This window comes from Molothrus ater, chromosome 13 (genome assembly GCF_012460135.2).
Source record: "Molothrus ater isolate BHLD 08-10-18 breed brown headed cowbird chromosome 13, BPBGC_Mater_1.1, whole genome shotgun sequence".
In the NCBI taxonomy this organism is placed as follows: domain Eukaryota; kingdom Metazoa; phylum Chordata; class Aves; order Passeriformes; family Icteridae; genus Molothrus; species Molothrus ater.
Window position 1 is genome coordinate 18,070,685 of NC_050490.2, and position 14,941 is coordinate 18,085,625.

The window sequence follows — 14,941 nt, forward strand, 5'->3', positions numbered from 1 at the left end:
CTCCCCAAAAGCTCTGGTCTGTGACTGTAACTGCTGCTGGGCACTGCCCACTGTGAGGGCCCCAAATTCTCAGGCTGAGCCTCATATGGCCAGGCCTTGGCACTGCCCTCTCCAGTCCCACTCTGCACGTATTCAGATCTTGATGTAAGCCCTTGCAGGCAGGATTGCTGCTCTGGAACAGAGATCTAGACATACTACCCCCAGAAAGGCCTCACAAAGAAGGAACTTCCCCCAGCCTGACCTGTTCTCAGGGGTAAGTCCCCATCACTGAAAACATTTGTTCCTTATTTAACTGAAAGAGTTGTAGGAAATTCCTCACACTCTTTGGCTTGGGTCCACACAGGCAGCCACATTCCACCAAAATCCATGGATGTGGCTTTGCTGCAAACAAACAGCCTCTGCTCCAGCTGAGCACTGATCTGCCACAGCACGCAGGGATGACCACGGGCACAGCTTCAGCCCGTGGGGCAGTGAGGCCAGCAGAGACTTTGTGCTTCCCAAAGATCTCACCTGCACTGCCCCTAGCACACAGACAGGGCTCGTGGTCAGCCAGGCACCTGAACTCACCTTCCCTCCAGTGACACACGAGTGCATCGTTGATGCAAACGCGAAATCCCAAGTGCTCACAATGCATTTGTTTTACTGAACCTCCTAATTACTTTACATGCTCTCCCAGGGCTACAAAGAGAGACATAAACAGATTAACTAAATTAGGCCAATTAAAGGTTCCCTAATGGAATGAAATGTTTCAGGCAAGCTTGGAAGAGGAAATGGGCAGGAAAAGAAAGACAATGCAGTGTCAGGCAAACCAAGCAGGGCAGCAGAAGACTACTTCAAAAAATAAGGTTCACAAAAACCCTACAATTTCACCTCTTGTTTATCTTCAAGAGTGTTCCAGTGAACACACTATTTATGGAGACAGCTTCTTTTAGTCCAAGCAAAAGAGAATCCTGGAAGGCCACGTGTCTGCTCTAGACATCACACTTCCTCCCACCATCCACATGCCACAGCAACACGAATACCACAGCCTTCTGCAGCACCAAGTTTGGCAGCAGCTTCTCACATTGAGGGGTCAATTTTCCGGGAGATGAAAAGGGGGGGTAGATGCACAGGGATCCCAAATAATAGCCAACAGCCAAGGCTGAGCTAGTCGTGTTTTACAGAGAGGGGAAATGTGTGACTGTCCAACACCAGCCTGCAGCCAAGACTTCTGGCACTGCAGAGTCAGGACAGGATCCCACACGGGCTTCCCAGCAGCCACACACCAAACAAAGGCTCTTGCCAAAGGTGAGAGCCCAGTCACCATGTGCATGGGTCCTTACCTTCCTCTTCCCATGGAAGATGTCCTCAGGGAGGCTCGTGTGGATGAGGCTGTGCACTTCTGCCAGCTCAGTGATGTCCCCCAGGGGCACGGGCGCATCCTCAGGGAGTGGGGACATGAGGGACTCGAGCTCATGTGAGTCCAAGGTGGCACTGGGAGAGGCCAACCCTTGCCTGCTCCGGTGGTAGTACGTGTGGTTGCCAGCAGCCTGGGAATCCAGGCCTGGCAGGGCCTCCCTGAGGGAAAACAAGCAAGAGCTGACATCTCAGCTGGTCCCTGTGCAAGTGACGAGGCCCAAGCCATGCCCTGCCACTCCTGGGGATATCCTTTATCTTCACATCCCACTGTAACACCTTTCACTGCAGATATATCTCTGCACCACCTTGATTAATGCCAAATCTCAGACTAATCCCACTGTGGGATGCAAAGCTGTCCCCAAGCACACCCCAAGGGCAGGAGACACCACGAGTCCCAGCACAAGCAGGTGCTCACCTACCCTGGTCCATGGGGAGCTGTGTCACTCCTGTCACCTCTGCTTTACAGGTTAGAGATGCAACAGGACAGGAAAGTTTAGTGGCCACATTAGGATGAGACTTCAGCAGCTGTTTGTTCCTGGCCCTGAGATCTGCTGTGAGCTCAAAGCTCAAAGAGCCAAAGCTTCTGAACAACTGAGCTGTTTTCTGCTCATGGTCTTTCCAAATGCTTGTGGCTGGATCCAGACCCCTGGGATAGCAGAGGGCTTTGGGCTGTATCCAATCCTCCTTAAACCAGCTTGTCACTCACTGTGAAGTCTTTCATCATTTTCCCAGATGGAAGTTAACAAACCATTTCCAAACATCCTTAGAGCTGTCCAACCTCAGAAGCAAAATACTACCCACATTAACAGACACAGGTAATAAACTGGTTCTTCCATTTTCTTGAGGATTTTTCTTTCTCTGAAAAAAACCCTACTAGTCTAAGAATGTAAATTGAAGAGAAACTACTGAAAAAAATAAATCAGTGAAAAGATTATACTAAATAGACTCCTTATCCATCCTCAGATCCAAGCTGTGCATTAACTGTCCCCTACACCACATCCCAAGCAGCCCAGCTGAACAGGGGATGCAGCTCACACTGGTTTTGTCTCCTTCCAAGCAGCCTCCTTCACCTGAGGTGCACCCACCTGTGCTTGCTGTTGCGGAAGCTGGCACACATGCAGAAGAGAATGCAGAGCAGCCCCAGGCACACCCCCACGATAATCCCTGTCACAGAGTGGATATCCAGGACATCTAGGAGGGGAAGGAATGACAGCCACATCATTTCAACTGCTAGCAGGAAGAGGGTACAAAGTGTCTCATGTTCAGAGAAGCACCTGCTGAACTAAACCAAACAGGTTTAAAAGGTCCTTCTAACCCAACTGTTCTGTGGTTCTGATTCTATACACATAAAACAATAAAATTCCTTGGCAGTGACAATTTAAATCAACCTGAAGCAAACTGGCACCTATGCATATTCATTAATGTCACGCCACAGCAAGATGCAGGTTGTCCTTCCAGAGGAACCAGGATGGGGAAGAGATGAAGTTTGGCTGTGGGATGGGTTCTGGAGCTGCACATCTGAGGATCTGCTGTGATCCCCTGCACTGCCCTGCAGAGAATCCTATCTCACATCCTCCACAGCAACACCAGGCAACTGCTTGGTAAACAGAAATGTCACTGCTGACAAATCAGTCTCCAGCCATGCAATTCCCTTCCTTCCCTGAGGTAAGGAGGAATTCATACCAGACAGCTTCTCCCGGAGGGTGTGCACATCCTTCACATTGGAATAGGGACCAGATCCCACCACTGTCTTTGCTCCCATCTTGAAGAAGTATCTGGTATCACTTTCCAGGCCATGCACTTCAGTGCTGAAGATGTTTCCTGACCAAAAGCAAATCAAAAGAGATTTAAAATGTTCTGCTTCAAGACTGTTCAGAGGCTACAGAAAAGCAGCTGTGAAATTGCTGGACCCTCAGAAGTGAGGGATTTTGTGACATTTTTGTGCATTTCATACAGCTCTTCATTAATAATGAACTTCCTGCTTACAGATCCAAAAACACTACTCGTGATGCTGCTGGCACACGTTTTTCTAGGAATTGCTGGCTGCCAGGCTGCATCTGTAGGTTATTTCCTGGGTGATAATGGCTACTCATTCCCAGACACGTATGATTTCATGTCTCTCAGCAGTCATGTCCCTGGAGTCTCTGCTATGACCAGGTACAGCATATGCTTCAAGAAAACTGCCAGGATGAGCTCTTGAATATTTGTCTGTATGCAAAGTGAGGCAGAAATCAGGGCAGCAGGACTGAGCAACCAGGACTCCAGAGAAAGAAAAGGAGGCAGGAGGACTGAGGGGTATTACAGTACCTGGAGGGGGCTCACCTTCTCGTGTCAGCAAGGTCCACATGTCATCTGGCTGTGTGTTGTTGGCATTGTACAGGATGAGATACTCCACAATGATGCCATTGGGCTCCACAGGTGGGCACCAGTGCACCTGGACAGCGTAGGGGTTGAGAGGGTGCAGCCGCAGGTCAGACGGAGGAGTGGAGGGCCCTGGCAGAGACAAATAAAGAGCCAGCCTGAGCAGCAGGAAGAGGAGCAGAGCATTCATCCCCAGAGAGCTTCCCAGCATGGACTCAAGGTTGTCAGAGCTTCGAGGGGTCTGAGATCACATCTCTCAGGGGCACATTGGGGGGGATCTGACAGAGACTCAAGGAAAGCCAGGAGAAATGAGGATTTGGTTGCCATGAACACTCACGGTCGGGCAGGGTGAAGCGCTCCACCACGCTGCCGAAGGGCCCATCGATGCCAACGCCGTTGGACTGCACAGCAAACTCATACCTGGTGTAGGGCTTCAGCCCACTGATGAGAATGTCTTCATCTGAGCTGGAGAGAGAGGACACAGCACAAGGCTGTGAACACCTGAGGGTTCTCCCATGTCACCTTGACACCCCACCAGGAACACTCTAAGAGATTATCCTAACTCTGACAGTATTTGATTTTCCATCTCTTGCAGCCATTTGAATGCAAGAACACTCAGCTCCCAGGGACAGAGCAAAACAGTTCCCAGTCTCCAGGACCATTTCTGATGTACTTGCAGGGTAAAGTGGAAAACAGCCTGATTAGAGGCTAAAAATGGGCACAAGTATTCAGATGTAAGATACATCCCCAAATTATTAAAACTGCTTAAACTCTAGCAGTTTATAGACCAAACTTGTGAGGACCATCTCACAAATCACGAATGCATAATTGCACCCGGCCATGTTGTTAATGAGTGTGTAAGGTCCAACCACAGCAAAAAAGATGCAGAGACCAGTAAATGATTCCTTGGTATTCAAGTCCCACTGCCACATCTCAGCAGTCCTGAACATTATCTGTGACCATGGCAGATATTCCCAGCATATGGAACACCTAGGATTTTGCTAAGTTCTGTAAATTCCATGCAACTTCCTCCTGCCCCGTGTTCATTCCTGACATGAGCAACCTGTGGCAGATGAACCCTCTTTACCTGGTGTAGTACGTCACAAGAGAGGCGTTTTTCAGGCCCCAGGGGCTGAAGCGCACGGTGTAGTTGACAATTTTGACTGTTGTGAAGTCAGGTTTCTTCCAGCGGAGCCAGATGGAAGTTGAGCTGTTGGACTCTGCATAGACTTGGACTGGAGGCAGTGGAGGCCCCTTCTGCACAGGGGGATCTATGGTGCAGCACAAAGACAGATGTGGAGGTGTACAATAATGCCACTCACACCCCGTGGAAGAACAACCCTAATGAGAAGGGGAACATTTTGCTCCTTTCATTCCTTCCCAATTCCTTCAACGTGTTTTGCAATGACTGTCAAAGGAAGTTCCCTTATGTTATGACCTTCCCTATTTTGGTATAATCCTTTTTGAAGTTCATCCTCTGTAATCCCTCCACCCCTCCTCTGCCAAGCAGAAGAGACACAACAACTGAAGGGCATTTCTCACCTACTGCTGTTGCAGGTGCCTTTTCTGTTTTGCCCTTCCAGACTGCTGCGTACCCATCTTCGTGCTTATTGAATGCCACCAGCTTCACCTCGTACAGTTTCCCAGGAGCTGGAAAAATCAATCAGGGTTTGCCTTGGGTTATTTTTGTCACCAGCCCTCCCTAGTCAGACACATTTTCTTTGATCTTGCCAGCTTTTCTCACCATCCAAGAAACTAGCTTGAACATAATAAATACATTTTTGTTACCTTATACCTAAGTAAATATCACCTGATATCTAAATTACAGCAGGGAGTCCCCCTTCCACTTACAGGCTTCCCACACACAAACACTGTCTCACAGCTGGTGTATCTTATCAGCACAGCTGCTCTTTGGTCCTCCCCTCACTTTTGACAGAAATTATCAGCAGGAAATGAACTTGCCCCAGCCCTCAAGGGTTGACCAGCGTCCTGGCCTCTAGCAATCTACTCAGGATCTCTAGATCTCTTACAAACTGCTAAAGAAACTTACACATGCTGACTCCTCTCTCTACCATGGAAGTGACTGCACTGCACTGTTTATTCCTGAGGAGTGAGGACATTCTCTCCTACCCCAAAATGCACCTCCTGTTTCTGAAGTCCTTTCTGATTTATTCACTGCTGTGAGGGTGTTCCTTCCAGCAAGTCCTCAAACGCCCTGTTAAGTCACTGGCAGCCTTTGTTGTATGTTGTCTGTTTTGCCTTCAGAGTAGAGCTTCCCAACTTGCAATTAGAAAAGCAACAGTGCACAGAAAACCCACACCAAAAACCTGAGGGTCCTCATTGCATGCTCTTCCCATCAGAGAGCCTTGCACTGTGGGGAATCTCAAACTGAGCTGCAGGACAGGGATTTCTGTCTCCAAGCAGTGCTGCCCTGGTCCAAAAACCACTTCTCTCTTTCTTCCAGCCTTTCATCAGCTTCTTCATTTTTAATGGAGATGTTTAATCAAAGAAACAACTTGGGAGATAAAAAGTTCTCAAAGAAGACATTCCCTGCAGCAGCCAGCCCCTTCAGGAGCTCAGCCAGAGCAGTCCACACTGCCTTTTGTTGCCTTGGCTGCAGCACATTGATGAAGTTTGTTAATTTGGGACATGCCTCTTCATTCCCTGACCTCACAGATCACTGCTCTCTTTGCCAGACAATGTAAGCAGAATGAAACCTTTCTTATTGATGCCAATTTTATTATTACTGCCCTGATTACACTCCCAAAGGCTGATGGTACCAATTACCAAAGGCTTTCTCTGCTCCACAACACACGCTCACGCTCAGAATATAAAAACAGTTCAGCCACATTTTTCTCCCCCAAAGAATCCCAAAAGCAAACAGAGTTTTGTCTGCCTCCAAGACAGCCTGATCTGCATTTCCACACTCTCCAGCCACAGAAAAATGTTTCAAACCCACACAAGGGGGATAAGGCCAAAGAGCACTCAACCTCCAAAGGGCTGGGACCACAGGCTCAGTGGAACAAAGAACACCCAGCCCATCTCTTGCCAGCACCACACTCCCCTTCTGGCTGAGCCTTGGGCTGGGCTTCAGTGGGACACTAGCACATCATGGATGGTGCAATCCAAAACGATGAGGAAAAGCTCACAGATGTGAGGCAGCTGTGGGCAGCTCCTGTTGGAGAATGGAGTGAAGGAAATACAAGTCCTCTGTCTCCATCCCTGGGCAGGATCAATACAGCAGCTGCTTGCACGTGACGCCAGGGGAGCTTGACTGCAAGATCGAGCACCTTACATCCTGAAAATAGGGGTATTTTGGATTTCTCAGTCAAGGATTGGCTTCAATTTTTATACACAGGCCCAGATGTTCAAGCTCTTAGAACAGGCAGACATAAAACTCTATCAAGCTGTCAAGAAGCTGGTAGGCAGCATGAAAACAGATGTATTTCACTGCATTCCATCATACATTAAATATAGGCAGAATAATCTAGTCCAGATCATTTTAAATCACTAATCTGGATGGCTGCATAATATAGCCAATATGCTAAATATGTTGCTTCACTCAGCGTTTCAAGGTGTTCATATTGGCCAGGTGCCAGAAGCCATACTTTCCTTTAAGTGAGAAAACACCCTTATTTCCAGAGAGCTGCTTCCAAAGGAATGCAATCTTCCTTCATGGGAATGTGGAAGACAGGATCAGATCCCTGCCATTTATTTTTCACATAAATTATGGCCCTGGTAGCTGCACCTCAATACAGGGAGTAAGTGCTAGAACATCGATGGAAGTCACTAAGAATTTCTCAGGGAAAACCCCTCCTGGTGATTCAGGAAAGCTTCCTTCTGATTTTGTGGACTGATGAAATTGCTGGATTTCCTGTGTGCCCTTGACCAGCTGCCCACGTCTCTCACAGGACTCCAGCATGCACCTCTCAGACAAGACACATGGTACCATTAGTGATACCATTCTAAAGAGACATGGTTTGCTCCAGGGATCAGCACAAGATGGGACAAGTCTTCTATTTCAAGCCACACCTCAAAGCAAGGCAAGGGACAGAGTGCTGGCTTCAGTGACACTATGGAGCTGTGGAGCCAAGGGACATGTAGTGACCACCCTGGACCTTGTCTGCACTGACATGGAACACACCACATCTGAGCTCAGCCTGGTATCCACATCTGAGCTCAGCCTGGGATGCCCAGTGCCCAAGCTGGGATTTCCTGACACCACCTCAAACACCAGAACAGGCTTCCTAGAGAGATGGTCGGTGCCCCAAGCCTGTCAGTGTCTAAAAGACATCTGGACAGAATTTGTTTTCATTTTTGATCAACACTGAGGTACCCAGGCAGTTGGACTCAATGGCTCTGGAAGAAAATCCCAAGAGACAGTGTTGGGTATTTGCTTTTATAGAGGGATCTAAGGAGAGGGTTCCAGTGCTGTGCTTTCCAGGCAGACATCCCTGATCTGGGAAATCCTCCCAGCTAATTCCCCATCAGCCCAGATCACATTAGGGCTGCCAGCCCTTCCTGAGACTGCTCTGCCTACAAGCTGCAGCCCTTAGTGGTACAGGGCAGTTCTGCACCATAAAACGAAACCCTTCTAAATCCCAATCACTCCTCCTTGTTTCATGTGCAGAGCCCCTCCCTTCCTCAGCACAGCCAGATTCCTGACCCTGCCTTTACTCTGTGTGCAGGAGCACATCATTCAACAGCCCAAGGGGAGCAGAGGGAACGTCCTGGGCTGGGAGGAACCCGAGCCTGCGCTCCTGACACAGCGATAGCCGATACACAGCCGCCAAATCATACGGAAACCATCAGGGCTTGACGGATGCCCAAATTCAAGGAAGTAATTACAGAAGAACAAGCAACCTTCTCTGCATCATTGTGCCAGAGCATTTGGAACCAATTCAGCCCACTCCCAGCCCCTGCACCGACTGACTTGCCAGTGGTTGGAGCAGCACATGATGATGTTCACATGTGGCTTCCTCTGCGCAATAATTACAGACCTAAATTCTTCAGAGAAACTCATCACTGTTAACACTCTCAATGGCAAGATGGCTGTGACAGAGCTGGGAGAACCCCACTTACAGACGGCACAAACAGTCCTTCAAGGTGCTGCAGCCTGACCTTTACACTATGCATAATAGATATGCTACAAGTGTAAGATGAACCAGCACGACAGACACATGCCCTACAATCTCCACTCACTGGGCAGTAACAGAGTGAAGCATAAAGTGGGGGATGGAAGAATTCTGGGAAGCAGAAAGCCTCTTTCAAGGACGCATCTGCCATGACTCTCTTCTCTCTCCATCCTGTATCAATGGGCAAATCAATTAATTAATACAATCAGATGTTAGGAATACAGCCCCTTGTGGGAAATGCTAAGCACAGTGAGCCAGGCAGGCAGGACTCACTGCTGCTCAGATCTTCTCCAGTCATGGACACTCTTCCATCCCTTTTCCTTTAGTGGGACAGAATACTGGGCTAAAATTAGTATGCTGTGAATTATCCCATCTCTGCATTTTAATACAGAGAGATTTCAAACAGCATGCAATTATAGAGCTCCTTAGAAACAGACAGGGAAGGAGAGATAATTGTCCTGACTGGAGATTTCAATCTTGGCACTCTTTATAGTGACACAATAAAAACACTAATTAAGAACCACTTATTAACATATACTAAGTATATTGGTAACTTGGTTAAAATCCCTGCTAAATTTGCATTAGAAATTTCTGTGCTTTAAACTCTGCTCAATACAAGCCTAAAGAGCCCCACTCCAGAAAGGATTTTGGATCATCTTAAAACACCTCAGATGGTCCTGACCCTATGTATCTCCAGTCATGCAAACCTCTCTTGGGAGCATCCTGGGATGCTACAAAGTGCAAGAGACAGGCCCTGGGTTCCACATCAAGTGCTAGGAAGATGCAGCCAGCTAACCTAGTCGAGTCAGCTCATACTGCTTCACTTTCTTCTTTAGTTTTATGGGTCCTACATCCCAGCTCTCATCTTCAGCACCATCCAAAGGGCTCTCATCACTGGACTCCTCTTGGCCCACCTCTCTGTAGTAGAGCTTGTAGCCAGATATCTGGGCATGGTTTGCTGGGGGCTGCCACGTTATCAGGAGAGACTCCATCTTCGCTCGGACCTTTAATTCTGTTGGGGCAAATGGAACTGGAAGAAGAAGACAAGAGAAAAAGATTGAGCCACATGTCTCCATTCCCCTGGTCTACTGAATCCTCCTGGTCCTCAGTAGTGAGGGAAGAGTGTGAGGAAAAGGCTGTCCTGAGTGGGAAGTCTCCACTCCCTGACAGTGGAGAGTCAGTCACACTCTACCACTGACTTTCCCAGCTGGATGATACAGGAAACAACAATGTCACAAAGCCACTGTGGGGGTTTCTCAGTGTGTTCTGAGATATCGCCATCTTTAACCACTGCTGGAGTCTGGTATGGGCTCAGCTGTGTTTGGCAGAATTGTCACTCCCAAATGTCGTTAACATTGGGATCTGGAGTTCTGTTTGTTTTCTTTTTTTTAAAGAACTTTCTCAGCTGCACATAGAGGGTGCAAAGCCCCACTGCCAGGCAAGCAGTGAGATGTACAGGGGCTGCTGAGCGGCAAGGTAAAGGTGAGCACTTTGGTCTGACCAAAACCAATGGCTGTAATTCCCAAAGGAAAGCGAGTATCTCTGAAAATGCCTTAAGTTTCCCACCCTGTCCCAAATCCCAGGCATTTCCCAGCCTCCTACCATGTGTCTGGTTGTCTCTGTCAGGAGTCCGATGCTGGGTCCACTCGGAAGGGGCTCCATATCCCACACTGGTGCTGGCTGCGATCCGAACTTTGTACACTTTGTTGGGATGGAGTGAGTACAGGGTGATCTGGGTCTCATTTCCACCCACTTCGATGGAGGTGACCTGATCTGCTGGAACCAAGGGGACACCACTGAAAACAGGGATTTCCCAGCCCAAGGGAAGTACAGCTGAGCAGCCACAAGCCTCGTTACCTCCTCGTGGTCTGCACGCCCTGGGCTGGCTTGGCTTTGCCCGGAGCAGTCTTATGCCATCAGAAAAAAACTGTAAGGCTGGGCAGATATTCTGACTGACAGCTCCCTTCATTACATTCCAAATTGCAGGTTGCCTTTAGCACCAGAGCCTGCCCAGAGGGAGCTGTCAGAAACCTTGCTCTGATGATGTGATGGTGGAACATGAGCACAGCTAATGGGAGCTGATGGCATGTTCCAATGCTTCTCACTGCTCTATTTAAACCCTCACCTTCATGTGAACCAGAACTGTCCAGCAGCTCTGCTTTCCGCAAAATTCACACCCTCATCCACGCCAGACAGAGGTTTTACTGCTCCCTCTTCAGCCCACCCAAGTTCATAAGGGAGGTAACAGGAAATTTAAACTGAGACTAGCCTGGGATTTTCACTGTATCAGCTAAGATTCATGTGGCCTGTTTAGAGTACACAGAGGTCTCGATTTCAACTTCCCTTGGTGTTAACTCAGGCAGGAGCACTGTCCCTGCTATGTAACAGCGTACTGCTGAGTGTGATCCCTGGATTGCAAGTGTTTCCAAGGTTTTACGATGCCACTGAGCCATGTGCAGGCTCAAGGCAAAAGAACCAGAGCCAGGAGTCACAGCACAGACTACTAAGCCAGTTCAAATACATGGGAACATGTCCAGCACCTCATCACACTCGCCATCCTTCTCTCAGGAAGAATCATGACTCTGGGAAGTGAGAAGCTGCAGAGCTTTGACAGTTTTAAGAGCAAATACCCAGAAGGATTTGCAAAGCAAGCACACGTGGAATTGGAACAGCCACATCCAGCAGATGTAAATGTTACCATCCCTGCTGAACCCTGCTTAGTGTGCCTGACAATGGAAATAAAATCAGATAAAACTCGGTAATAGAGCAACACAACATGGACAGGGTATTTAGGGTTTTTTTTCACAAGGATCACTTTGATTAGACTCCATTTTAAGGAAATTGAAAGCACTTACTCCTCTTCCCCATGCAGCATAAAGCTCTTTCCCCAAAACACAGTGCAGATGGCAGTGAAGGGCTGCTCATGCAGACATTTCTGGGACAGCTCAAACATGGGTCAGACCATTCTGGGGACATGGCTCCTCCACAATCACACAAAAAGGCACCTCGAGGTGGTATGAATTGCCACTGCCATAACCACCAGACAGAGCCAGACTATGAAAGGGTTCTCCTCCCTTGGGTAAAATGGGCCCTATTTTCAGCTTTGCACCATCTCCCCTTCACATTACAGGCTGTTAACACCACTAGAGCAGACAACAAACCCCCGAATGGTGTTTCCCTCACCTTCCTTGAGGGTGCAGTAGTCGATCTTGTACTTGGTTATCTTGCCATTACTCAGCTCCGGAGGAGGAGGCAGCCATGTCACACGGATGTCACCAGGAGTCATGCTCGACAGGGACAGCTGAGGGGCTGCACTGGGAACTGGGTAAACAACCAAGAGAAGTCAGCAAAGACCACAGCAACACCTCAACACATCTGCCAGCTCTCTGAGCTGGCTGGAGGCCACTGACTTGGCTCTACCACAGCCACTGGTGACTTGGTGTCTGTCCTGCAGGAACCAACACAACACAGACCTTCAGGGGTGTCTGGGGAGGGAAGATGCTTGACTGCTCCACTTCCAGGCTGACCAGAGCTGCTGGCCACAGCCACACTGCTCCCAGGGACCTGTACCCAGAGCAAACTGGGCAGGGTGGCACACACCAGCTCTCAGCTTGAGCTGCACGTGGAGCACGAAGGAGACACAAAAGCAAATGGCTCACAGATCCAAACTGCAGCCTGGGAATCCTCACTCCCTTGAGAAGCACAGCTCTGGGCTGCAGGCAGCTTTCATGCTTTCAACTCAGCCTTTCAGGCTTCAGACATACACATGGGACCACGCAGGTCACCATGTCAGGAGCATTAAAAGCACATAATGCACATGAGGTCTGCCAAAACCATCTCTACTTGCCTCTTGTCCTGCAGCCTGTTGAAAGCTGTGCATGGCTTCCCGTTGGGCAGCTGTGCTTCTGGCACTCTGCCTTTACTGCTCACAAAATGCTATGTGATAAATGGTAAGATCAACACAAACTACTGGCTCTTAAGGGGTCTGACCTCAAGGCTCCTCCCACCCCTACATATTGCAATAGATGTTTCTTCTGAGTTGAAATCCAGTCTGGCCCAGAATGAAGCTTAGAGCAATATCACATGGGTTAGGTAAAAGCCCTTATGAGCTGCCTGCAATTCCAAAAGGATTCTCATGGGCCCCACCATCAACCAGGGTATTTTCATATCCTTCATCATCCAAGCTGATGATGAGACCAGGGTGCAGGTTTAGGTTTCTAGGAGCTGCTACCACTCTGTAGCACATTCAGTGCTCACTATCAACCAGGTCAAGAACATTTCCTAGGCACCAGTACCCATCTAATGAACACACCATCCTCCAGGGTCTGGACAACGATGGAAGAGGACGTCCGGCTGGCTCCGAGCTGGGAATATGCAACCACATAGAAGACATAGTTGGTGTTTGGTTCCAGATCCTTGACTTGCAGCTCAGTTGTGTCGTTATTGACAGCAAACTGGTATTCCACATTATCTGTTCCTAGAGCCAAGGAAACACTGATCAGCAGGTCAGTGAACTGCCAAGACACTCCTGAAAAAATCACTTAATTCACAAGGTCTGCAGACTAAATCCACTTTAAAAATCACTACATCTTCTCCAGTTTCCCCAGCACCTGCACAGCCTCATCTCTTGTATGAGTTTTTTGGGCAGAAACTCCAATGCCTCAATGCTGATGTCTCCATTTTGACTCAAACTCCTTAATTCATGCTGAAGCAGCTGCAGTTACCAGTTTCATTTTCAGAGCTCTGGCAACAGTTCAGCAGGAGCATTGGTTTGCTGGCTGTTTGGAAAGACATACCCCAAGAGAGCCAGTGCCTCACTTCAGATTCTGGGTGTGGATAATTTAGTGATTCCCCCTGTACACAATGCAGCTGGTTGATATCACTGTTAGCAATCACACTCTTTGCATACAAAATCAGTATGCATAAAATCAGCAGTGCCTGGTCCCATAGAATCCAGACAACTAAGCTATGTGGACACACCATTGCCAATCAAGAAGTTAGAATATGTTGGCTAATCCACAGGCACTGTCACTGTCTGATACCGACTCCAGGAAAAGATTCCTTTACCTGAAATGAAAAGGGAATTGCCTCACAACTTGTCACTAGCTGGGGAAGAAGGTCAACCTGTGCCTTGTACCTTTGGCACAGCTGTGCTGCCCAGGGAGGTGACACCTACCCACAGCCCGCTGGTAGTGCAAGGAGAAGCCGATGATCTGCTCGCTGTTGTGCTCCGGCCGCTCCCAGGACACGAGGACGGTGGTGCTGGAGAGGGACACGGCCGAGACCTTCTTGGGAGCGCTGGGCAAACCCTCCCGCACGATCACCGAGAGCTTGGCGGTGGCACAGGCCATGCCCAGGCTGTTCTCAGCCACGCACTGGTAGTAGCCAGCATCCTCCAGGCCGATCTGGTTGATGACGAGGCTGCCGCTGCTCTGCACCTTCACGCGCCCGTTGGAGAGGATGGGCTTCCCGTTCTTCAGCCAGTGGATGGTGGGGGCTGGCTCTCCCTCTGCCTTGCACACAAACCTGGCCGTGCTGGCTCGGGTGCGGGAGATGGTTTCAGGAGCCTGGGAGATGCTGGGAGTAGCTGGGAGGAGAGAGGAAAAATTAATGCAGGAAGGAGGAGGAAAAAATAGCAAAGCAAATCCCTTCTCCTCCCCACTCGGTGCTATGCTTTATTCAGTAGCAGCTTTGCTTACAAGATGGGATTTGCCAGGCAGACTCTAGAGGCTTAATTTAGACTCTGTCCAAAAGGAAAAATAAATTCTGTATCAATCATGTGCTGCATTCCCTGATCCTAGGCTGTTCTCCCTGCAGGCTTCCAGGATACTGAAAGTTAATTGCTGATAGAGGTTTCCAAGGGGGAACCCTGGAGAACAAGAATAAGGCATAAAACGGTTCAGTAAATACCAGGAACTAAACCCCAAATTAAAGAGGTGACACTCCCACTGAGAACTATCCCAGCTTGGGCCTCCTAGCTCTAACCCGGCTCCCACTTCACCCAGCACGGGCCACAAAGACCACAAAGCCTTGGGGATCTCCTGGAT

At 48.9% G+C, this 14,941-nt stretch overlaps 1 protein-coding gene across 1 annotated transcript in view; it reads right to left on the reverse strand.

The window, feature by feature from the left end:
* Window positions 1-14,941, reverse strand: part of IGDCC4 (immunoglobulin superfamily DCC subclass member 4) — an 87,554-nt gene that overhangs the window by 11,948 nt on the left and 60,665 nt on the right. Inside the window, exons 7-18 of the mRNA XM_036389898.1 lie at window positions 14,071-14,481; window positions 13,207-13,371; window positions 12,078-12,215; window positions 10,497-10,667; window positions 9,691-9,924; window positions 5,302-5,409; window positions 4,847-5,030; window positions 4,097-4,224; window positions 3,721-3,891; window positions 3,082-3,219; window positions 2,484-2,589; window positions 1,323-1,557 (exon numbers count right to left, since the gene is read on the reverse strand). Coding sequence (XP_036245791.1) covers window positions 1,323-1,557; window positions 2,484-2,589; window positions 3,082-3,219; window positions 3,721-3,891; window positions 4,097-4,224; window positions 4,847-5,030; window positions 5,302-5,409; window positions 9,691-9,924; window positions 10,497-10,667; window positions 12,078-12,215; window positions 13,207-13,371; window positions 14,071-14,481 — 2,189 coding nt within the window. The remainder of the gene's footprint in view (window positions 1-1,322; window positions 1,558-2,483; window positions 2,590-3,081; window positions 3,220-3,720; window positions 3,892-4,096; window positions 4,225-4,846; window positions 5,031-5,301; window positions 5,410-9,690; window positions 9,925-10,496; window positions 10,668-12,077; window positions 12,216-13,206; window positions 13,372-14,070; window positions 14,482-14,941) is intronic.